Source organism: Petromyzon marinus, chromosome 22, assembly GCF_048934315.1.
Source record: "Petromyzon marinus isolate PM22_M1 ecotype Great Lakes invasive population chromosome 22, UKy_Petmar_22M1.pri1.0, whole genome shotgun sequence".
In the NCBI taxonomy this organism is placed as follows: domain Eukaryota; kingdom Metazoa; phylum Chordata; class Hyperoartia; order Petromyzontiformes; family Petromyzontidae; genus Petromyzon; species Petromyzon marinus.
The window spans coordinates 17,209,152-17,234,919 of record NC_133688.1 but is presented as its reverse complement, the minus strand read 5'-3'; the positions used below and the strand labels follow the sequence as shown (position 1 = coordinate 17,234,919).

Genomic DNA, 25,768 nt, shown 5'->3' with positions numbered 1-25,768 from the left:
AATCGATGAGTTTTCAATCTAGATGATGATTTTAAAGTACACCGCTCCAGTGGCTTCCTAATATCGGAAGCAAGAGCGTTCCAGACGGCCGCAGAAGCGCATTTGAAAACACGCGATGCTTTCAGAAAGCCTGTCGACACAGTCCACAGGTGCATCGCACAAATCACGTGTGCGGTGCTCAGAGGTGCGATGGGTGGATGAACACGGCGACGAAAATGTCACTCTGACACCACATCAGCATCCCTTTGCTATCCCATTGCACCGAGCGAGAGCTCGCCGAGACGCCAAGTCGCTCTTTCAAACAACTTCGCCCCACAAATCGTTTGCGTTGCCCATTTGCGCTGTCGCGATTCGAGAAACGGGCCCGTTCGACTGCAACGCCGGCGAATGGAATCTCACCGGCCCAACCTCTGCATTGCAAGTCCAGTGCGCCAACCATTTGGGCCACTGCGGCATCTCTGGGAACATCTCGACAAGATGTTCTATGCGTACTCGCACAGAGCGTGCGTCACCGCCCAACAGGCATTGTACGTGTGGTGCGTTGAACTTCTTGCGCTACCGTACACAGCCGACCGTGCTAAATCGGCGGTGGGTCTTCAACAGCACCGCTGCGCGCACTAACACATTGGCTGGGCATTTTTATTGTTCAGGAGTGCACGTCGAATTACGAACAGAGTAAGCCGTTGCTGCTCAACGAACATCCGATTGAAGCTTTGGAGAGATCCCGCAGGCGGTCAAAGCAATTCAACCGCTTGTAACTGCCCTTCCATCATCTGAAATATCCCTTCTCTTGCACGCGCGCGCGAATTCGCCGTCGCATCGCTCGTGTCCCCCCCACCACCCCCGTCGGTGTTGGACTAGAATTTTCGTTTTCTCGACTCTCTGTGTGTCTGTTGGCCTCTGGGAGTCCGCAACGTGGGGCGATTTGTGAGTTCGAGGCGTCCTTGCCTGCACCAACGTCCACCGCGACTCGTTCTTGTAAATCGGATTACGGCCGAAACGTCGTTTTGCCCGGCGTCAACAAAAAAACGATCGATCGATGGCAGACGATCGATTGGGCTGGTTGAGCGAAGCAGAGAGGGGGCTTTCAATGCCACCTCGTGGCGTGGTGGCGCCACCTCGCGCTCAACAACGCCAATTGCATGCCACGGCAAAGTGATTTGCACGTGACTGTACTTTTGTATCGGTATTATTATTATCTACTTAATAAAAGGGTACATTTTTATAAGACAAGCCACGGTAGGTGGCGCGATTGTAGCTATACAACCCAAACTATGGACCATATTATGAACCCAGAGGCTCAGAGACATTACCATACCTGTCAACCCCCTATCAGTGCCTTACCTTATTGCAAACCAATTCAGACCTTATTGGTCATCCCGTGCCATTATACATCTCTACGTTCATCCTACAAAGCCCTATTAATACGGCCGTACGTCGTATGGACCTGAAAACTCTATTTCCCTGTAAAATAATACGGGTAAACCGTATGGATTGACAGGTATGGATTACTCGAGTGCGATTGTGGCCATGCAAGACAAAGGATGGACCGTATAGTAAACCCATAGAGACCCAGGGAAAACATTCGAGACAAGCCACAATAGTACGATTGTGGTCATACAACCCCAACTATAGACTATGTAGGACACTCACTTTTTTCTGCGCTTATTCAACGGAGGAAGAGAGAATAGCAATGGTCATCAAGAGGTAAACATTTTTTTTGTTCTACGTGACTTTACCAAAAGACCCAAAGAATATGAATTCCTGCGGTCACGAAAGCTTTAAGTCAAGATTTGACACGAACTCTCTCTCTGCTGAAGCCCTCTCGTCGTGGCCAGCAGCAGGCCTCGACATTGGCATTTAGCGCCTGAACATGTTGCTGATATACGCGAGAATAGAATAATTAATTACGAAAAAATGTCAATTACACTGCCATAAAAATAAAGACTATATCACATACCAACCGGCGATGTTCCAAACCCCACCGGGAGAACATGCATACTCGAAATACACAGGCGTCAGGGTCGAGATCTAACTCACAAACCTTCTGTAGACCAGGCGAGGTAGTTAACATTGAGGTCCGTGCAGAAACATCAGGTGCAGTATGTGTACACAAATAGAGGACCTGACCAATACAAAGCTCGGAGCCATCCACGGAACAAACGATGGCTCGCGTAACGCACAGCCTTGGCACGGCTTGTTTTATAATAATTCGCGTCTTCATTCACATTGCCCATAACTGCACGGCGGTCACTAAACAAACGGCGCGATCCTTGCCCAGAATCTACACACTCAAAACACACAGCAACAGCAACTACGCGGCTCTCAAGCACGTGCAAACGCTACACAGTTCACCCTTTGTATAATCATATCGGCCCGCCTCATGGCCAACATCGATCACGGGAACAAGGAGAATATTCATGAAAGAGCAACAATAATAATAATATATTTTGATTCCTTGTACGGATGCTGATAGTCTGTAGTTGGGTGAAACTTGCTGAAGGACTCTGGAGGTGAATACTAAATAATTACTAAATAAATACACATTTAACTATGACATATATACAAACATACGAAAAAAGAACAATACGATGGAACGCGTGGACTTCATGTGAATTACACTGGTCGAACCCAGAGGTAAGCTGCACCGATGGGTCTCTCTCTCTTGGATAGTATCACATCAGCAGCACCAATCATGGCTTACCCACTGCTGGATGATGGCCTCTCCCGCAATTCGTTGTCATCTCTCGCGGGTTTGCAATGCAGCAATCCTCTACGCTCAGCGCGAGCCGATTTCATTGCAGCGGGAGTTGGTCGCTACCAACAAAAACAACAAGCGCCATTCGCAACTGAGTGGTGGTGACGTCACCACGGCGCTTGTGCCAGGCTAGGTGCACGTTGAGGCCACGTGAAGTGTCGAACGCCCGCTGGCAGGAGGTCACGGGGCAGGCCCAGGTGCGACACGGGTCGAGGTATGACTGGCCGATGCATCACCTGTGCCCCCTACTGTGCCAACTTTGCTATCACCTTGGGTGGCACATGTTCCCCGTATCCACCATGGGCACAAAGTTTATCCCAATGTATTGTTTCACATGCACCCTTCCGAAGTTGCTTCATTTGCATCTCTTACAGACATTTTATATTGCACTTGAAATGTATTATCGTTCCATTTTTACGAAATTGTCTCATCAACGGCTACGATAATGAGAATGCTATCATGTACACTTGTAATCTCGAGATTAAACGCTTCAAGAAAATAAGTGTCAGAATTTGCCACCCTAGTCGGTACCGTTTAGTCATTCTCGGGCCATTTGCCCAATGACTATTTTGTCTACTCCCCCCCCCCCAAACCTTTCCCTCTCTCTCCCCCCCCCGCCCCCCGTTTCCACGACCTGCGCACGGGGGAGGCGACCCGCTCCCGGACTTCCATCACACCGGCTCGGCTGCTGTTGCCGCACAGCAAGCAGTAGCAGCAGGTGGCAGTTGCCACGTTGAGGACCAAGTTGGTGGATCTGCCCCCCTTTAGACCTCACGCTGCGTGCACCCCCTACGGCTGTAGAAAAACAGGATGCAGGTGCAAACACACACACACATCACACACATACACAGGCGCGGCGCACAAGCCACCAGATCCTTGTAATTGCCATTACCGTTGAGGAAACGCGGAACAAAATTGTAGGGGCCTTTGTTTTTTTCGTGTAAAATGCCTCCCAGCGTAATTTCACCTCGACATGTGGCACAATTTTTTTGGTTAGGTGTACGATTTTTGTTTTTCAAATACAAAGGGGGCTCCCCAAGCCCATAAAGAAGCGTGCGACGGAGATTTCAAAATCAAGTTTGTTTTTCTCTTCTCGAAGAACCGTCATCAATCCACTGCTGGATGAAGGCCGCCCGCTCAGGCCGCGTCAGTCGTGTCGGTTTTGTTTGACCAAACTTCGCCACACGGGTCTACACGTGGGTGGTGGTGGTGGTGTGAAGTGAGTGGCCCCAGGACCGGTCCTGACATCGCTCGCCACTGATGTTAGCCGTGGCCGGAAATACAAAAATAAAATGAAAGTAGTGAGGTTCACAGCGCACTGGGGGCTTAGCCACTGCACCGCCACTCCAACCCTGGAGTTTTTGGTCCGCACCACCAACATCTATCAAGGGTATGGAAAGAAAAATATACTCAGTTCATCTTAGTTCTCACAATTGCCTCCTGCAAAAAAACCACTCAGGTGGAGTGAAGGTGGCTGGGTGGCACGAAGCAGAGAGCTGCCATCGCCGATCATCCTGGCTTCGAATTCAGGTTTCAACCGCCCGTGATTAAACTGGGTCCAGGTGTAGAGTTATAATTCGTCTCGGACCCAGTCAAAAATTACTACCATCTGCCAAAGACCACCACCACAGCATGAGCGTAAATACAGCAATGTACAGACCGAGCCCGTCTCTGCCCATCCGCACAGACCTTACTTAGATCGTCCAACTGCAACACCCTGGCTCTTCTTAAAGTCGCAATAAGAAATTTGGTCATCCGCGCCAACCTCCTCCCGACCTGGGAGTACACGAGTGCAGAAGAGCCCTGGTGATATGGGGGGGGGGGGTGCATGGGGGGCCGAGAAGACAAACAGGAGCTCCTGTAGCCAACCCAGTGGCGTCACGATATTATCAGGTGGGGCACCAATATTTGATTTGTTTTTGTTATTTTACACTGTTGTTGGAAACATATCATGGTGGTTATCAATGGGACCCTAACTCACAGCTTTGGCTTCCATCGGATGAACATGTGCATCGTAGTGCGGCTTAAACGTGAAGCGTGCTAACCACCGCCCCACCGCTCTGCAACCCTCCCCACCCGCCCCCTCCCCCCGTCTTCCACAACCGCGTGAAATGTTAACGAGCTTAAAGATGTTAACGAGCTTAAAGATAAGCGCTTGAGTTTCAATTAAAGGGCCACTTAATCGTAATTCTCTCGCATTCCACGAGAGGATTGCGGACCGGCAGAGTTGCCGACCGATCGCGAGTTCGTCGCTCGATTTAGCGACTTTCTTTATTGTCGAGACCCCAAAAACCAGCGTCTCCTCGCGACCTGCGGCGAGAATTCTAGCGACTTCTACTGCGGACAAAAGATGACAGAGCGACAGAAAAGACGCCACATTGTAGATTCACCTTCATCAGGAGTAATGATCCCGTATGACTGGGCACAGGGGATCGGGTTATTGTTTTTTTTTTTGTTAAATAACTTCACTCATTTCAAAACGGTTATTGAATAATTCACTGTTGTTGGCCACAGAGAAATTGGAACCAGTTAAAGCGACACTACCCTCAGGCGGTACCAAAAATTGATATATCTGGCCTACGCTCCTGGACTATTCAGTACTTGTGCTAGTAATATTATTATATTAGCTACGCATGTAGCTACGGGCCCCGCAATTTCAAGGGCCCTGCGCTAAATACTTTCAAGCTATCAATTCCGGTTGAGTGATTCTGCGCTTGCTCTATTACTATAGTACTATACTGCCTTCAACTTTTGTGAACGACTGGGTGTTTAAGGTTACCGATTTGTCGTATTATCTGACTGTATAGCAAATGCAAAAATACAATTACTTTACTATGCAAGTAAAAAGTTTGTGTTTCAATATTATTTTTACTTAGGGCCCCTTTATGACATATGCTACAGGCCCCGCACTAGCTTCATCCGGCACTGGGGCTATTGCAAGGTCCTCACGAATACCACGCGAAGGCAATTGTCCTTGGTTTATGAAATACTTGCAACAAAAATCCTTCAGTTTCTTGAGATATGCCACGTGGAAATATTTCGTTATGTTTCTGGCGACTTTGTTTAGTCGCCTTTGAGATGTTTCTGGCGACTTTGTTTTGTCGACTTTGAGATGTTTCTGGCGACTTTGTTTTGTCAAATTTGAGATGTTTCTGGCGACTTTGTTTTGTCGACTTTGAGATGTTTCTGGCGACTTTGTTTTGTCGCCTGAGATGTTTCTGGCGACTTTGTTTTGCCAAATTTGAGATGTTTCTGGCGACTTTGTTTCGTCGACTTTGAGATGATTCTGGCGACTTTGTTTTGTCAAATTGGAGATGTTTCTGGCGACTTTGTTTTGTCGACTTTGACATGTTTCTGGCGACTTTGTTTTGTCGACTTTGAGATGTTTCTGGCGACTTCCTCGCGTTTGTGGAGTTGGCAACCGTCGCGGAGACAGGCACGTTGGTAATCTCGGCGCGAAACAAGATTTAAGACCAAATAACAACACGGCCGCTTCTAAACAGCCCTCGTGTACCGTGACCATGATAGAATGAGAGGGGCGCCCCATGTAAAGCAACTCGGGGGAGGTGCAGCAACCAATGCTAATCAGACCTTTTAAAGTAAATGCTAAGTCGCTGAACGGAATTACGCGTGTCGATGATGATCTGCGTGTTGCCCAGCCCAGTGCATTTTGCTCTGGCTCTCGCCTAACGCCCGCATCTCTCCGAAGACAGGCTGCGTGCTATGCTCATACTCGCCTTACCGTCATCATGAGCGGCGACTTTTGGCTGTTGGCCATCGGACAAAGGCGGCCACTGCATCGCGCGCTTTCAGACGCGCTTCTGCGGCCGTCTGGAACGCTCTTGCTTCCGATATGAGGAGCTATCCAGATTGAAAACTCATTTCTTTAGAATTGCTTTTTGTGTTTAGCTTTATGCGCCCGCCCCGCCCCGTCACCTCCGATTAGCACGGTTGGCTACGGACGGTGCGAAAGAAGTTCAACAACACACGTACGTACAGAGCGTGTGCATTATCAGCGCACCACAGCAGGTCAATTGATAAATGTGGACTTTGAAGAAAAAACTGCCACCGGTGTTAAACATTGCACCAACAGGTTTTGACGAATAATACTCACGTGAGTGCCTGGTGCGGTGTGGTAACATCGCTGCTAGGGAGACAAAGGCGGCCGGGCGTAGCGTTGGCCACCCACCCCCTCGTGTCGTGTCGGCCGTCGTAGGCGCTCGGTAACAGCACTTGCCCCAATAGTTTAAGGCTACACGGGGGGTCTTCACCTGTTGTTTTGCGTGGACTGTGTATATACGTACTTACCAGGAGAAGCCGATACAAAGAGCGTACTAATCTCCATTCGCCCCGTCTGTGTGGGATATAGTGTTGCACCCTCGCACCTCGTAGGTTTTCGCCAGATGCTCTCGCTTCCTGCAACGTGTGTAACACACATCACTGTGCACACCTAATTCTATTCTATTTCGCATTCACATAGCGCCCTTTTTGCAGGGCGCTTGAAGATGAAATCCGACGGCGTTCAGTGAGGAAGGTGATTGAATGGATGGACAGGGACTGGCAATGGAGCTGATGTTGCAGGTGTAGATAATGCAGAATAAGGTGGAGTGTGATGGTGAGTCAGGGTGTCTGGATGGGTGCAGCGTGGACGAGAGGCGGTGGGGTATGGGGGGGATACACGTGAAGTTGTAAATAGGCATGGATGAGGATAGGTGGAGGGTGTTAGGGGGCAGAGGTCTGGTGGCCCGGACAGTTGAGCTGATGGAGGAGCGCAGTGTCGGGCTGGGGAAGAGCTGTGGCCAGCTGCACATAGACAACGAGATGTCGGGAGCCGGGTCAGGAAATTCGGGTCGGAGGAGGAAGATGGTTGGGGGTGTGGAGGGGGGGGGGGCTGGGAGTGGGTTCGAGACGGGCGAAGGAGCCGGTTGTGGTGGAGGCGGTGGAAGAGGAAAGGCGATCGAGAAGATAAAGGAGCTGAGGGCGCCGAGCAATAGGTTGGAAAGCGAGGGCGAGAGTCTGACGTGGAGTGGGAGTTTGTCCCAGGATGCAGCGGGGCAAGGAGAGAGAGAGAAAGAACGGAAAGCGAGTCTGGGCGCACGGAGGTGCTGGAACCGTGAGAAGACGGGTTTATTGAGATCGAAGGGAGCGTGAAGGGACAATATAAAGAAATGAGAGAAGAGAGGTAGGGCGGAGCAAGACCGTGCAACGCTTCTAATACTAGAGTGAGGAATTAGCAAAAAGAAGACGGCTGTGATAAGGGACCGTCCATAAATGACGTCAACGCGATTTTGGACGATTTTTGACGCCCCTCAAATATGACGTCAAAAAGCTCTGCCCCCCCCCCGCCCCCCCCCCAAAAAACATGCTTCAAATCGCTTAAAACTATTGTCATTGTAGTGCGTATTTAATGTGCCGCTGCACTCTGATGTCGTAGGAGAAAACATTTATTAGAAAAGTCTATCTAATTAAGTAGAACGTGTTGCCTATATTTATTTAAAGTTGCGCATTTTGATGTGACGTCACATTTCTCAACCCCCCGCCCCGCCTCCTCGTCACACATCGTCACAAATGTCTGAACCCCCCCTAGGTGCGTGACGTCATATATGTACGGTAAGCCACGCGATAAAAGCATCAACTCGCGACGCTACAGAACCCCGATCTAAGCAGGGGGGGGCTGAGGATTCACCGACGACATCGCTCACTCGCACCCTGAATCACTTTCATTGGTACCAGGCTCAGTGACCCTCATGGGCAGTTGAATTCACTCGTACAGCCACGAGCCTGCGCAAATTGCGCGGAGCGATTCTGTCTGCACGGACTTAGGGCCCGTCCATAAATGACGTCACGCACCTAGGGGAGGGGGGTGGTCAGACATTTGTGACGATGTGTGACGAGGGGGGGGGGAGGTTGAGAAATGTGACGTCACATCAACATGCGCAACTTTAAATAAATATAGACAACACGTTCTACTTCATTAAATAGCCTTTTTTATATAAATGTTTTCTCCTACAACATCAGAGTGCAGCGCCGCATTAAATACGTACTACAATACAATGACAATAGTTTAAACCGATTTGAAGCATGTATTATTTTCAAAATGGAAATATAGGGGTTTTTTTGGGGGGGGGGCATAGCTTTGTGACGTCATATTTGAGGGCGAGTCTGACTTTTTGTGACGCCGTGTGACGAGGGGGTCAAAAATCGCCCAAAATCGCGTGACGTCATTTATGGACGGCCCCCATAAACCACGTGGAGAGCGTATTTCTGTTTGTGTGTGTTTTGTAGCCCGCGAATTAGCGCAGGGATAATGATGTTGCTTGCGCCCACTAATAAATGCTCAATGTCCTTTAAGCAGAGGCATGTGCGGTTTATATTTACTGTATAAGCATGACCTCGTAGGCGAGTCACGTGTCACGAGCACGTCTAGAGCACGCGCGATTCCACGTGCACTTCGTTTACGAGGCCCTGCATATCGCGCACGTTGCGCGGGTGAAATGAATTCAAGAGTCGCGTTCATCATTACTAATGAGTTTTTACCCTTATATCCGGCACCAAAACTGACACCTTTATACAAGGGATCATGCTTGCAATAACCACAACACAAGCAGTCAAAATGTTTGCAATAACCACAACACAAGCAGTCAAAATTCTTGTGTTGTGTTAAGGCCGCTTGTGTTGTGGCCGAAACGTCGTGATTTTTGTTGTTTATTTTTTACCTACGTGACTTTACCGTATAGAACCAAAGAGTATGGATCCTTGCAGTCACGAAAGCTTTAAATCTAGAATTGTGGTTATTGCAAACATGATCCCTTGTATAAAGGTGTCAGCTTTGGTGCCAGATAAAAGGGTAAAAACCTATTACTATATGTTGCTACTGGCAAAGGAGGTCTCATGATGTAAACGTGTTTGTTTATTTACTTCTTGTTGCGCATATAATTATTGGTGACCAGACTTGAGAATCCGCTTTAACCACACGGGTGTAGATGTATATATATATTGATTTGTTTTTCTGCACAGAGGCAGATCCGAGAAACTGCCGCACAACGTCGCCTCTCCAGCCCAGAAGTCATCAAATTTGCCGAATTATTTAGCAATTCAGCGTTGCCATTAAAGATCGTTCATATTGTTGGGATTATAGCGGCCTCTAGTGGCTGTGTATATCGAATGGACTAATGACTGTACAGGGTGGTCCGGATGTTTTGTGACCCCCCCCCCACCCAATGAATTGACCACTCATTTTATGTTACATAATCACGTCTCATGGGATCTCCCTTGTCAGTATCAAAATATTAGAATAGGTTTCACCATTTATGACAATAAAGCAGGTGCTAAGGTGTTAAAAGACCAAACTGAAACCTCTTAGCAAGGAATCACGTCTGCATTAACCACACGCACTTGTGGTGAACATGCAAACAAAACATCCTCTTGACAACAAATGCATTGACGCTGGTGCCACTCGGACCTAAAAAAAGTCTGCGTGGCCTTTCGTGGCTGTGCTGTTCGGCGCTCCGGTGCGTATCCGGGCGGGTAGGGCGTATTGTCCCGGCACGATGTCCGACGTTTCGCTCTACGTGCTGGGGGCTTCTTCGGTTCCGCTCCAAGTTCCACTTCCCCGTCGGCGCACGGCACAATCCGAAGGCGCATCCAAGGGCAATGTGTATGCATCTCTTTATTTTCGTACACAGGGACTCCTCTACTTACGAACGAGTTAGGTTCCAGAGGTTCTGTTCGTAAGTCGATTTGTTCGTAAGTCAAACTTTACTCCTGTTGCTTCCAAACACGTTGTACGGTATGTACACTAAACACAGGGAAAGGGTTTAAAAGTTGTATAATCTTCCATAGATGTAGATGCCACTAGTTCTTCACGTTCTGCATATATTAATGCCACCATCGCTATCTATTGCGTGGCAGTTGAACTTAGAATTCTCGGTTCGAACAGGCAACTGGGCATACGGACCTGGTTTGCATGTATCTCTGAAAGTTCGTAAGTCGAATATTCGTAAGTAGAGGAGTCCCTGTAATTAATACATTAAGTGGATTAGAGAGGAGAAGACCATGTTGCATTTAAGTGGAGGAAAATCCCTCCAAAAGGGATGGCCATGATGCGGTACAGCAAGAAGGTTAATACACACATCTGTGCTGACCTTTTAGTCTTGTCCCATCGTACGTTGCGGGATTTGTCCAAATGCTCCGGTTTCCTCCCACACGAAGCAAACCACACTCAACAACGTGGGAACAGCGAGACATCTCAACGCAGGGCCCTCCTAATAAAGTCTTGACACCCTGGTGAGACGTCCCTGGGTAAATAAATTACACGTTTAAACCCATTAATTGACAACGCTTCACGTTGACTAGCGAGTCGGAATGCTGAGGCTAGGCTATGGCCCAAAGCATGTCATTGGCACACCGGCTGTCGTAACTAAACGTCAAGCACGTGTAATAATCACAAGTGGTTCCATATGGCCGGTCTGCGTCCCTTAGGAGGTATATAAAGCGGTATACATAATGTTGATAAATGATACGGCGATTATCATGAAAGTGACGATCGTGTTAAACACATCCCACCGGTGCGCGCGTAGCGGGACACCGCTCCTAATTCCCGAACCCACGATGCCGTGTGCCGCAAAAGGCGGATGTCGAGCACGGTTTGCATGTCGGTGGTCCCACTTGCTTAACTTCATTGTGTATGTTGAACTTCTTTTCGCACCGTACGTAGCCAACCGTGCTAATTGGAGGTGCCGGGGGGGTGGGGAGGATTTAAAAGTGCATAGCTCCATTGGCTTCCTAATATCGGAAGGAAGAGCATTCCAGACGGCCGCAGGAGCACATCTGTATACGGTTAATGCACCCGTCTGTGCTGACCGTTCAGTCACACTGTGCACGTTAATAATGCACAACACAGATTGATTGGGAGGTTTCGACTGAATGGCCTTTGCTTGGCTCGTTACCCCTCCTGGGGCTCCACGGTGGCTAGGAGATGTTATCTCCCTCGCCTGGTGTGCAGGAGGTCGTGGCTTCTATGCAGACCCTGACGCCTGCATATTTGGAGTTTGCGTGTTCTCGGGTTTTTTTAGTAGTTGTCTGCTATACATCTCCACGTGATAAGCCACTTCGTTGAGCTATCAGTTGTGGCCAGGTCGCTTCTGAAAAAGAGCCACGCAGCTCAGCGGGCCTTACCAGGTAAAATAAAAAAGTAGTTTAGTTTAGAAGTGGGACTTTGCAAAACATAGCGACAGAACGGATAGGACGACTGGAGGTGGTATACAATCTTTACCCTACAGAATCCTGAAAACGTCCAAATAGATCAACAAGTTTGTGTTTTCTCCCCGTGGCTGCGTGAATTTTTTCCAGGTCCACCGGGGGTTTTTTCTCACGTTTAGAATAATGCGTCGTAGAGTATTCATTCGGCTGCTATCAATTTCCACGTGATAATCCGCTTTGTCGAGTTATAACATGTGGCCATGTCAACGGAACGGGAAAGGGGTAAAAATGTATCCGCAAATGACTCGAGTGGAACAACACGCAGCAATTCGCCGTTACCCCCCCTCCCGCCCCCACTGGGGAAAACTTGGCAGGATTCTCGCGAAGAGTTGTCGCGAGACTCAAGCGAGGCTTTCCAGGGTAAACCGACGTCACAAGCGATCACTGCTCCCAGACTTTGGAACTCCTCAACGCGTGGCCAAGATTCGCCGGAATTAACCCTAATTTTTAAATGCGTTCGATATTCTGTTCGAAAAAATGGAATTTGTTGGCGATGAGACGTGCTCTATTTAGGCGAGGTTTAATATCTGTCAAAACTAGATTCGAAGCTTTCGTGACTGCAGGAATTACTCTTTGGTGCTTTCGGTAAAGTCACGTAGTAATAAATTATTATTTAATTTAATATCTTTACTTTGGTTGTGTTCTACGGTGGCTACAGATACTACGGTTTGATTTTATGAGATCTTGCTCCTGAAAGGCACAAGAATATAGATGTGTTGGTGTTGTCTTTGTTGGTGTTGTTGGATGCATATGGGACAAGTGGATCATACAACTCGCAAGCATCAGTAAAAAAAAAAACTGAATGCAAAAAGGATCCATAACAAAGTTTTTTTTGGGTTAGATCGCGTAAATATTAATGCGTCGTTAAACCTGCCACTTCCCGACACAGCCAATTAGTAAGGTTTGTCCCGTAAGGAGAACATGCCAATCCGTTACTAGAATAGCACACCGGCGTGTTGGAGAGCAAATCCACAACATTTACAATCTAAGTGCGAAGGTTCGTCAGTAATTACAACAAGCATCATCAATGTTTGGTTTACGTGACAAACCTTACTAATTGGCTGTGTTGGGTGGTGGCGGGTTTAAAGACACATTTATGTTTACACGATCTAACACAAAGAAACCTGCATTATGGATATTGGTCGCGAAAGCCTACTTCGTATAAAACAAACAAAAAAGGGTGTCTACTTAAATTTTAATTTATTTTACAATTTGTCTTACAGATGTTACAGGGCAGTAGGACCGCGTACCACTTCAGGGCAGAAGTAGACTACAAGCAAAGGACACGTTAACCCTAAACAAATGGGATCATCACACACACACACCACGCACCATAATGAAACCTATAAAAGCCCTACAGTTCCACCGTGCATTACAATCCAAAGAAGACTTTTTTTTTTATCTTTTGCCGAGGTTAAATAATGAAAGTAACCACCGCCCCAAATGTGTTTGTCCGTCTGCAGCGCACGTTCTACGGGCACGACGCCCTGACGTTTCGCGCACCACCTCATGCCGCTGGCGACTGTGTGACACCGTGGCCCAACGACACGTGAGCCGCCACCTGGAAACACACGGGGAGAGAGAGCGCCGTGCAGCGGTGCAACCGCAAACAAAACAAAAAAGACTATAACCTGTACGAGCGTTCAGATCAGCAGCAGGTCGGTTAAAGTCAAAACATTCGGTGTGACTCGAGCGGCCAGCGTTAAAAAAAAGGCATTCATTATACTTACTGCAAACTATGCGGCGATGCGACTTCGTGTCGGGGGGGGGGAGAAAGCGGATTCGTTAAGGAGTTTCTAGTGATATCGGTCTCAGGTCTCTTTACCAGCAGCTTGTGAAGTTTAGAGATATGCTCCAGCGACTATTGTTTGTTCAGATTACGATCAGAAATTCATTAAGTGTTCTTGGCATGATCTTCCGTTTAAAAATAAAACACCTCCTGCAGAAAGTACGTAATTTATTAAATACTCAATCGTGAAAATTATATTGGGGAAAATGCATTGCTGCCACCATTGTCACACCTTTATTTACAGGGTAGTTATAAAGCACTACTCTTTAGCCTCATGATCTAAGCGGCATGGAGTAACAATGTTAATGTGTTATTCTAAAAATCATTATTTTTATTATTTAAAAAAAATCATTATTTAGCCCAATATTTCACAACACTAGGTTGGTTACTTTATGGACAGTAGTGATTTAGCAACATCGATCTCTCAAAATTTTTTTTTTTTTAATAATTACAGCCAACTCACATTCCAAATATTAGCGTTATTTGCTTTGGCAGACGGTCACCCTCTTCGTAACATGAATCATGCAAGAAATCTGCTCTTGATTTCTAAATATCACGTCCGTTTAATCGCTACAAATCTAACAATGAGTTGGAAAAACCTGAGTGAATTTCTTTCCTTTTTATTTCTTCTGCTATCTTGACTCATAACCCAGATGAAAGTTCACCGAGATGTTAGCACCGACGAGAACGTCACTCAAGACTGCCTTTGCTGGTTTAAAACTGTTGATCCGCCGCACCATCTCCCAATCATGAATAACCCAAACCACACAGCACCCATGTGGAAAGTTAACTCAAATCAATGAAGTTTAAGAAACCAGAGTTTGAGAAAATAGGCTTCCTCAAACTCAATTTCTCTCCACTCACCGAGGCACCTCCGGTCAGCTGCAGGTAAGGTTGTAGTAACACGCTGCACAAGCCTGATGATTGTGAAATGTGCCCCGATTCAAATAAAGTTTGAGATCTTGTGCGCGAGTCACGCACCATTGGTGAGCGGTGGCGCAGTGGTCAGCGCGCTGCTCGACGAATCCCGAGACCCCAAGATCGATTCTCGCTCGCGGCCAATAACAAGTGACAGGGAATTTTTGAACCAGTCCTGGGCCTCGCCTCGGTCGACTAGGTCATAAATCGTTACCTGGCGCGGTGTGTTAACATCGTCACTGGGGGAACACAGAGAAGCGGCCGGGCGTGGTGCTAGCCCGGCCTTCATTGGTGCTCGCTAACAGCACTTGCCCCACAAGTCTGTTAAAGGCTACGCGGGGGGGGAGTGTTGCGAGGGGTGTGGGGATGATTGCCTTCATCTTTTGAGGCGCAGATAACTAATTTGAACGAGGACACGGCGGGGCCATCGTTTAGCACTCGTGAGATGCCTGCGGCGTTTATAACAACTTGGATTGCATTCTGAACGGAAAAGACCGGTAAACATGGGAAGGTGCTCTCTCTCTCCCGGTGGTGGTGGTCGATCACGAGTGCTGGAGTACGAAAAAACCCACGGCTTTCGAGACAACGGAGTCAATGGGCCCCCGGCAGAATCTGGTACCGCCCCCGAAGGTAGCAAGAACTTCAGCGGTGCCGATTCATTTTTATTCGGCAAATCAGCGTTTTAATTATTTGATTACCACCCCCACCGCCCGGCCCAACTCGTTCCAATCGGTCACCGCGTAAAATCACCGTTGTTGCCCACGCGAAGAAAACTGCGAACCGCCCGAGGGTGACGCCACGCCAGGTGGCACCGGACGAGTGAGATACCTGTCCGGGGGGGGGGGGGTGGCTCACGGACGACATCGAGCGCGCGATCGCCTGCCACTGCTGACACTCAGCCGGGCGGTCTCGGGGCGGGCGGGGGATCGGGTAGGGCAGATGGGGGGAGGTGGGGGGAGGTGGGGGGGGTCTACGGTCGACCGCTCGGCGTGCGGCTCCGCCTATTCGGCCGAGCCGCCGCCGCCGCGATGCTCGATGCCGTCGAGGCGGCGGCTGAGGCTGCTCACGCGCTCGTCGATCCTGCGCAGGCGAGCGTCCACGTGCCGGCCCTGGGAGCCGTCGCGCCCCGGCGAGCCCGAGTAGAGGTAGAGGCCCACGGCCACCACCATGACGGCGACGGCCTTCTCGGGCGCCGCCTCGTACTTGACGGAGAGGTAGGCGGCCAGCAGGCCGAGCAGCAGGACGCGGACGATGCTCGCGAGCAGGGGACCCAGCAGGGAGAACGCCGCGGCGCACGCCGCGGCGATCAGGAAGAAGGACAGCTGGTAGGCGACGAAGAGCCCGGCGAGCAGCGCCAGCAGGCTGCCCGGCGAAGCGAGCAGCGTCTTCACGTCGAGCAGCCCCCAGATGTCCATGTCTGGTGACGGGCGGGCGAGGGGGAGAGACGGGCGCGCACGGATGAACGAACGGGCGGGCGGGCGGGCGGGCGGGCGATGGAGATCGCGCGATTTTCACCGACGTTGGCAGAATGTTCCGCGTGCCGTTTTGTTTGCCAATCGTTTGCTCGGGGAGTGTCCCACTTGGGAGGGTGCTGTATTGGGAGGTTTTGACCGACACCGACGATGAGCGTCGCGAGAGGAAATCGGGAGTGCCCCGCGCCCCCGATGAGCACGGTTGGCGACGTGCGGTGCGAAAGAAGTTCAACGTGCGTGCAACATCCATACAGAGCCCAGGCAAGCAGACGAGGGGGCGACGCTCACTCGCCTGGCTATCGTCGTACACCGACTGTGACCACGCTTTTGTGCACTGAACACGAGCCAATGAATGAATGCGCAACCGACGGCATTTACACCACCACCACCACCTCCCGTTCACCTTTATATCCGAGAATTTCCAAGAAGTCGTAGGCAACCCGGGCCAGAAAGTCCAGACAGGCGTCGACGGCGGTGACGAGCTGCCTTCGGGCCACGGCGCTCCCCTGTGAAGAATTACAAAACCGTTTTTTGTTTTGCTTTCACTCGCGCACTACGAGCAGCGCGCGATTGATCGCTCTTGCTTTGTAGGGCAAAAACAAAAAAAAACAATGTACACCGTTACCTACCTCGGTGCTGTTGCATGCCCGAACAGTTTTATTGCCGTTGTTCTTGTTGCACGGCATTCCCTCATTATTCGCGAACTCGCTCATCCGCGAATTTGGCTACCCGCGAATCGCACCTGGAACTCTGCACGACTACTGCGTCGAGAGAGAGAGACTGAAATAAAGTGACGGGTGAGAGAGTGTGATGCGAGAAAGTGATGAGATCAAGCGATGAGATCAAGCGATAAGGGAAGTTAATTTATAAACTGTTATTTCACATTCTTGGTTCTTTCGGTAAAGTCACGTAGAAGGGAAACAATACAATAATAAAAATATAAAAACATACTTCAAAAGGCGTACTTTTGCGCCAAAAGGCACACTTTTGCGCCTTTTGGCGTCATCTGGTCCAACACCATGTGAGACTGGGCTCTAAGAAAAGCTGTCTCTGGTGTGGACCAATCAATTTCAAGGACAATGCATACATTATCAGAGTTGTTTTTTGTTTGCATTCTGACCGCAGGTATTGTGGTTAATGCAAACATGATTCCTCGTAAAAAAGGTGTCAGTTTTGTTGCCAGAATAAAGGGTAAAAAACCTATTATTAAGGCCACTATCATTTGCCGTGAAATTAGTTACTCACGAGCATCTCCGGAACGTATCCCTGGCAAATAGCGAGGGAATGCTGTTCAGGATGTATTCTGCTAGCATTGTTATAGATGTTTTATTATCTATTGTTAGAGATGTTTTTATACCTATTGTTTGAGATGTTTTATACCTATTGTTAGAGATGTTTTTATACGTATTGTTAGAGATGTTTTTATACCTATTGTTATAGATCTTTTCATACCTATTGTTAGAGATGTTTTTATACCTATTGTTAGAGATGTTTTTATACCTATTGTTAGAGATGTTTTTTATACCTATTGTTAGAGATGTTTTTTATACCTATTGTTAGAGATGTTTTTATACCTATTGTTAGAGATCCAATTGTTTTTTGTTTGTTTGTTGTACACGAACGATGAGACACTACACTGCACAACGTAACGTCGCACTGCACGACACTCGTACCGCACGTGGGCTCATATTCCTGGCTGGCATCACGTTCCCAGTGTGCAGTGGCAAACCCGTCTGTCTCACACCGCGAGGCACGTGCAACAGCTGCGATTGGCGTCACAGCACTGCACGGGTGTCCTGGGGGTGTGTGTGGGGGGGGTGTCTCGCTGGTCCTGGCCACCCACCCCCATTCATCGGTGCTCGCTAACAGCACTTGCTCCTACTGTCCGTTAAGGCTATACGGAGGATCGTTGCCTTCGTAGCGGTTAAGCTACGAGCCCGGCGGCCAGAGTTCGATTTCCGCTAACGGCCATCGAGATCGACGATTATCTGAACCGGTCCTGGGCCTCCTTTAGCGCGTACTTTTAATTCGAAGAGCGAGCGGCGCGCGCCACTGCTGTTGCGATGCGCACGCACACACACGCATACGTGCGTGTACCGTGTGGTACACGCAATACGTGCGTGCGCCGTGTGGTACACGCATACGTGCGTGCGCCGTGTGGTACACCCAATACGTGCGTGCGCCGTGTGGTACACGCAATACGTGCGTGCACCGTGTGGTACAAGCATACCTGCGTGCACCATGTGGTACACGCATACACGTGCGTGTACCGTGTGGTACACGCATACACGTGCGTGTACCGTGTGGTACACGCATACACGTGCGTGTACCGTGTGGTACACGCATACACGTGCGTGTACCGTGTGGTACACGCATACACGTGCGTGTACCGTGTGGTACACGCATACACGTGCGTGTACCGTGTGGTACACGCATACACGTGCGTGTACCGTGTGGTACACGCATACACGTGCGTGTACCGTGTGGTACACGCATACGTGCGTGCGCCGTGTGGTACACGCATGAGGCGACGTGACACGTTTTTTTTTTACTTTACCAAGTAAGGCCCACTGAACTATTCGGCTCCTCGTCAGAAGCGACCTGGCCACAAACAAACGTCAGCCCAACCAAGTGGCTCGTCGTGTGGCAATGTACAGCAGCCAAACACACCAAACGCGTGATGTCCATTCTTACTGCGGAGGGAAAAACCGGCGGAACCGGAGAAGATCCACGCGACCTCGGGGAGCACGTGCAAACTCCAAACGCACGGGCGCGTCAGGGTTGGACTGGAACCCACGACCTCCTGTGTACCAGGTGAGGTAGTTAACGTTGCACCACCGCTGCACTGCTGCCCCTACGCCGCGACAATGCAGCGGCAGGACAATGCCTTCGCCATGAACGCAACACGTTCTACCGTGCTGCCCGAACAACGACACACGGGCGGACGGATGGCCCCACGTGTCTGCGGCAACGCATTTACCGAATTTAATCCCGAAATAATTAAACGCAATTTACGGCTTGGGCCGATTTAATCGCGTGCGGGGGCGTGCGGAGGCGTGCGTACAGCCCTCGCCGCCGATGCCGCGAACCGGCAAGGAGCTGCCGGCGACGATGTCCTCTGCATAGCGGTTGCAATCGGCGAAGTTTGCAAAAAGCGACTCTGTACCGAGCGGCATCTGCTTTGCAAGCCTCTGTCCGAATTAGGTGCTGGAGTGGGTGGGTGGGGAGGAGAAAGAAAAGACCACACCACCTCGGCGAGCCAAAACCCGATCTGCCCGCGTGGCACTCGGACAAACGCCGTGCACTCTGACGAGCTCGACATAACGCGGGCCCTGCAAGTCCGCGCACTGTAAGGCACAGCTGCCACACGAAGAGACACGGGCATTTGCGCGCGCGACAAAAAAGGCGATGCCTAGGCGGCGAGAGATACGGAACTGTGTCACCAGAGTATATATCGGTCCTCGCTCTGTGTCCCACGCGTGACCTTCAGCCACCGTACAGCACAAATGCGTGATGCACAAGGCCTCGGCTTGGACCACCAACTCAAAAGTCGTCAACAATGCGGCCGTTGTCATTCTAGACAACAGCAGCAGCAGCAGCAGAAGCACAGATGACGACTGCTGCCAGATCCAATGATAATGTGAGCCGATAAAGCGTCCAAACGCAGATGTGCATCGAAAGGCTGATCCTACGCGTAACTCACCATTGACAATTCAGAGGCACGTATCAATAAGCCAATCGATGAAGGCTTCCGCACACATTTCACGGAACCCGCTCACTGACCACCACCACCACCACCACCACGGTGAAGTACCGTCCAACAAGCCCCATGACCAATCACTACCGCCTACCAACTGTCACGTTTCGCATCTGACTCGTTTGATATTTTAACTTAAGGTGTGTGGGTTACAGTGGCGTCTTAAGCGGTTAAGAGCACTGCACTTATAAGGCTCATGACTCCAAGTTCAATATCCCAGCCAGGGCTAACATCAGGATCAAAATCTAAACTGGTAGCGAGCCCCAGACGTCATTAATCCACACAGACAAGCGTGGTCCAGTTTGATCAAACGCCCCAGGCCCGTGAACCAAACGTCATGGGGGAAGTCTTCATCCAGCAGCGGACTGACAAAGAGCTGTGAATTAGACAAGGTGAGCCACCAGTAGTGTTCCATAGTTAGTAGTCAGCAGCACACAGTGAAGCAGTTAATATCTCTAAATTGCCAACAAATAACCCAAGTTACTTCCAATTGTAAAACGTGGCCCTGGGCCACCATATTTAAGAAAGGGTTCTGACGAGTGTTTTTTTGGAATGCGTGCTTTTGGAAAAGCACAGATTAATTTCAAGCGACACGGCCAAAGTGTCCAGGTGACATTCTTGCTTTATGACACCATCGAAGCAAACGCTAAGCGCCCTGAACATCAAGTAAATATTTATAGCCATTTACCGATCTACCGCTGGATGTAGAGGCCTGCCCACACCAGAGTCGATCTCGGGGGATTGTTCGAGCTATACTTTTCACCACGCCGGTCAGTGAGGGTTTGGCGAAGGAGAGGCCAGCACTGGTTCAGATATCGCTCGCCACGGACGTCAGCCAGGGTCGGGGAATAAAAATCACGTGGCCTTATGTTCACATCGTCAGAAATGCCACCATTGCATCTGCGACTGGTCCCCGAGCGACGATCGAGGGTTCAGTTCGAGGGAGACGGCTGACACTCTTTGGGACGCGTCACCCCCCCCCGCCCCCCCTTCTTGATGCGCAAAAATTCCAGCAAAATTGCGCTCACTTCAGGTTTGGCGGCCGACGTCCCAAGTGTACCGCGAGCCTCCCAAAGGAACGGCGCCACCTCCTGCGGTCACCCACGGTGGACCGTGGATCAAACTAATCAGTAGAGACGCCGGCGCGTGGTAGCAAGAGCAGTTTACACGAACGTTGTCGCAATTATAAATGCTGTCGTTAAAACCCGCCGCCTGCAGACACAGTCAACTAGTAACCGCCTTGCTCTCATCTCACTCTCAAAAAACGAACTTTTACATTTAATTTTACCAGGTGAGGCCCACTGAGCTGTGTAGCTAATTTTCAGAAGCGACCTGGTCACAAATGATAGCTCAACACAGTTGGCTTATCGTGTGGAAACGTATAGCAGCCAAATACTCTAAACGCGTGTTCACTTTAAATGTGGAGGGAAAAACCGGCGGACCCGGAGAAAAATCCACGCCAACTCCAAATATACAGCAGGCGTCTCCCTCCCCTCCACGCACTCTCCCCTTCCTACCTCTCCACATCAGCACGTGAGGAGGGCACGTAAATTTTTGATGGGGTTTTTATTTTGCAGAACGCAGCACAGATCTGTTGAACATGTCCATAAAGGTCACTTTATTCAGCCTCCTCACTCGACCAGCGTAACAACAAGCGCCATTCGCCACTAAGTGGCGTTGACGTCACCACGGCGCTTGTGCCAGGCCATGTGCACGTTGAGGCCACGTGAAGTGTCGAACGCCCGCTGGCAGGTCACGGGGCAGACCCAGGTGCCACGGGTCGACTGACTGAGATGACTGAGAGGAGTGGCTGGTGCACCACCTGTGCCCCCTACTGTGCCAACCTGCTGCGTTTTAGCCGCCCGGCACTCCGCTCGTTGTCGTGAGCGTCGCTCCTCCGCCCTCCATTGTTGTTGTTGGAGGGCGACTGCTTCCAACTGCCCAGTAAGCAGCGTCCTTCACGAGCCTCACGACCAGCACGCTCACACTACCTCCACTGGGATTACAGTATAGCCAGCAATCATCGATTAGACATAGCGATCGTTGCTCCGTTACTGGCGGAATAATGCCCGTTTTCAGGCCAGGTGTGGAGGGACAGCTGCCGCTGGGGGTGCCCTTTTAAAATGCGTTTCAGATGACACGTTATGACAAAGTCGGCATAATTACCCATCATTGTTACCGTGATCAATTCACTCGCCGCAATGCACCCGATCTCGTCAGCGGTCGGGAGGCTAGGCAAGGGATTTTGTTGTGAGCCTGGCCCACTTGATTGGGATAGAGGTGGCGAACGCCGCACGCGTTTGCCTTGCGATCACCGTGGTTGGTGGCTGCAAGCGAGGGGTAAAACTCTCCCTTCGGCTAGGGGCCTCGATGGGGATGGGCCGATGTAGCCAAGGAGAAGGGCGGCACAGCAGGTGGCCTGGTCTCCAATCTGTTTCCATCTGTACGGGGATAGAGCGTTGCAGTGGGGGGTTTACTGCCAGGAGCTTCGGGTTCCTGCGAGTGACGATGCCGTTCAGACCCACTAATAAGGTGGTACTTATTCTTTTGGAGGGAGGTAGACAATTTTATACGTTACGGTTTCGAGGACGGAACTTTGTCGAACGCCGTTAGAATTCGTTATCACTTAACGTTTGTGAACTAAAGCATCTGTAATTAATAAAGAATTAAAGCTTGCGTGACTGCATAAAATTACTCATTGGTTTTTTCGGTAAAGTCACGTATGTAGAGCTACAATCAAATAATATTAAAACAAAACAATCACGACGTTTCGATAGGTCTGTTGAATTCTCGTCTCTCATCTCCTTGTTGTATTTACCTCCGTGATTTGTTCTTGACACCTGATGAAGATCGCTTGTGTTGTGATCGAAACGTCGTGATTGTTTTGTTTTAATGTAATTTCATTGTATCTCTACATACGTGACTTTACCGAAAAAAACAATGTGCATCTGTAATTAGTTTTACGCACGGCCTATTGGGTCGCTCGTATGCTTATCCTCATCATCAGGCACGATCTATCCACCGCTGGATGAAGGCAATGCCCGTTAGCGAGCACCTATTAAGGCCGACACGGGGGTGGTGTGCCCAGCCCCGCTCCCAGCCGTCTTAGCCGTCCAACAGACACGAACATTTAAGGGGCTTATGGGGGAAGCCCAGAACGGGGACCGATTTAGACAATAACCACTACGCTATGTAGCTCCCCGCAACAACAACAACACAAACTCCCAATGACTCAAGAAAACTTCAAAAGATCACACACACAGGGCAGGCATGTTGTTCGCGAGCGCCTATTAAAGGGCCCCCTCCACGTGGGTTTGAATGTGAGCAGAGGCAATCTCCCGGCCGCCTTCGTCTCTCCCTCCCTCCCTCTCCCCCCCCCCAAGTTCCCACACGGCGACTCATCCATCACTCACGCACCGCTGCGCTCACCTTGACGATGGACCTCACGGTGTCTCTTCCCAGCACCATCTCAGCGCCGTCCCAGGCGCTCTGCGCCGCCTGCCTGAACACGTTGCTCCTCTCGTGCTCGTCCCGGTCATCGTTCCTGGCCGCGTATGCCACCAGCACCAGCAGCACCACCAGCAGTAGACAGAGCACGGCCGCAGATCGAGCCATCTTCCACTTACACTTTTCCTCGCGCTTGACACGGACCGCTTGGGGCAAAGTGCTGGGGGCAAGCAGCAAGCGCCGATCAAGGCCGAAAGAGGACACACGAGCGGAGGGTGGCCAGCACCACGCCTGGCCGCCTTTGTCTCCCTCGTGGCAATGTTTACATCAAAGTGACTCTCACACAGCGCGTCTCAGCAGTTGAAGAAGAAGAAGAAGCAGCAGCAGCAGGAGCTAAGCCCGCGGAAGCAGCCACCACCGTCACCACCGTCACCGGACGCACTGAAAACTTCCGACACGGACAGCCGCAACTTCCTGCTCGAGCGCGCACCCTGCAGGGCAGGCGAGAAGGCAATAGGAGATTTCATTCATTCATTCCGCATTCATTCATTCCGCATGCATTCATTCCGCATTCATTCATCCATCGACACGATCATCAGTAAGCCCGCGTCGTTGAGCTCATCGTTTGTGCCCAGCTCGCCTTACAGCTCGCTGGGCCTTTCCTGGTTAGAAACTAAAAACTAAAATAGTCGGGAGAGTGTAGGAGCGTGAGTGAGTGTGTGAGTGAGTGAGTGCGTGAGTGAGTGTGTGAGTGAGTGAGTGCCTGAGTGTGTGAGTGAGTGCGTGAGTGAGTGAGGGAGTGCGTGAGTGAGTGCGTGAGTGCCTGAGTGAGTGATAAATGCGTGAGTGAGTGCCTGAGTGGTGAGTGCGTGAGTGAGTGCGTGAGTGTGTGCGTGAGTGAGTGTGTGAGTGAGTGCGTGAGTGGGTGAGTGAGTGAGTGCGTGAGTGAGTGCGTGAGTGAGTGAGTGCGTGAGTGAGTGCGTGAGTGAGTGAGTGCGTGAGTGAGTGCGTGAATGAGTGAGTGCGTGAGTGAGTGCGTGAGTGAGTGCGTGAATGAGTGAGTGAGTGTGTGAATGAGTGAGTGAGTTGCCCCTGTTTCGTGATTTGTGGGCAGGTAGCCGTGGCGGCGGCAGCGGCTCAACGCGCACTGCGCCCGATGGACCTCGTCCCGTTCACCGCGCGTGGTCAGCGAACGTCGTCGTGACCCCTTGCCACTGCCTCTCGGCCGCCCAGCATCACGGCGTCCAGAGTCATTTGTTTGACCCCGCGCATCACGGGGGAGAAGGAGTAGGACGAGGAGGAGGAGAAAGGAAGGAAGTGATGCGAAATTTGCTGCTGGAGTTTGCGCAAATGAGGAGGGGTTGTTGCTGTTGTTGCTTTTTGTTCGCCCGGAGGACATATCCACGGCGGCGGCGTTGTCAGCCGGGCATCGCTCGAGTTTCTTCTCGCCGTCGATTTTCCTCTTGGGGTCATTGACACATGTTCGCAGGAGGCGGCGATGTTTCTGCTGCTGCTGGGAAGTTGGTGGCGGTCGCCCTCCAGCAACAACGGAACGGCAGGAGGAGCGACGCCCTCACAACAACGAGCGGAGCGCCGGGCGTATAAAATGCAGCGAGTTGACGCAGTAGGAGGGTGCTGCAGCTGATGCATCTGCCGGTCATCTCAGTCAGCCGACCCGTGGCACCTGCTGGGTTTGTCCCGTTACCTCCTGCAAGCGAGCCTTCGACACTTCACGTGGCCTCGAAGTGCACCTAGCCTGGCACAGGCTCCGTGGCGTCGTCACCGCCACTCCGCGGCGAACTGCGGGTGTTGTGTGCGCGTTAGTAGGGCAACACAGGTAACGATTATCTAAACAGGTCGTGGGCCTCGGTGTGTAAACATCGCCACTGGAGAGACAAAGGCGGTCGGGCGTGGTGCTGTCCACCCACCCCCTCTCGTGTGCCTTGCCGGCCTTCACAGGTGCTGCTCGCTAACAGCACTTGCCCCCTACAGTCTGTTACAGGCTGCTACACGGGGGGATCTTTGTCTGGTGTGATACCAATGGAGTGATTTTGCAGGTACGGGACTGTGAAGTTTTTTTTTTAATTTCCCCCCAGCATCGGGATGTCTGTCTGTCCGCTACCGGAGCCCGTGGCTAGCAGGGTGCAGGGCACAACAAGCTCCCACACAGAGGAAAGGCGCCCGCCTCGGGAATCGGACCACAGATTCACCTTGCTATGCGACACGAGCGTAAGCCGCTGAACCACCCCCATCACCGACGTATATTTGAGGTATGGTCTTCTGCTAGTCTCTGTTATGAAGGAATAATTGCCCGAAACGTCGCCTATCATATGAGCCAGTGTTATTGACGAATTTGTTGCGGTTTT

General features: G+C 50.6%; 1 protein-coding gene across 1 annotated transcript; it reads right to left on the bottom strand.

Annotated features, from left to right (window-relative positions):
* Positions 1-13,200: 13,200 nt before the first annotated feature.
* LOC116944891 (uncharacterized) lies at positions 13,201-23,909 on the bottom strand. Its single transcript, XM_032958753.2, has 3 exons — positions 23,385-23,909; positions 16,602-16,704; positions 13,201-16,143 (listed from the first exon to the last, which is right to left on the bottom strand). The coding sequence occupies exons 1-3, from the start codon at positions 23,568-23,570 to the stop codon at positions 15,728-15,730; spliced, it is 705 nt and encodes a 234-aa protein (XP_032814644.2). The 5' UTR covers positions 23,571-23,909; the 3' UTR covers positions 13,201-15,727.
* Between the last annotated feature and the right edge of the window lie 1,859 nt (positions 23,910-25,768).

Excerpts from the sequence above, each read along its gene's own strand:
- LOC116944891 (XM_032958753.2), bottom strand. The coding sequence starts at position 23,570 with ATGGCTCGATCTGCGGCCGTGCTCTGTCTACTGCTGGTGGTGCTGCTG. Across the intron at positions 16,705-23,384 it reads CCGTGAGGTCCATCGTCAAG|GGGAGCGCCGTGGCCCGAAG; the intron begins GTGAGCGCAGCG and ends AATTCTTCACAG. Across the intron at positions 16,144-16,601 it reads GGAAATTCTCGGATATAAAG|ACATGGACATCTGGGGGCTG; the intron begins GTGAACGGGAGG and ends GCCCGTCACCAG.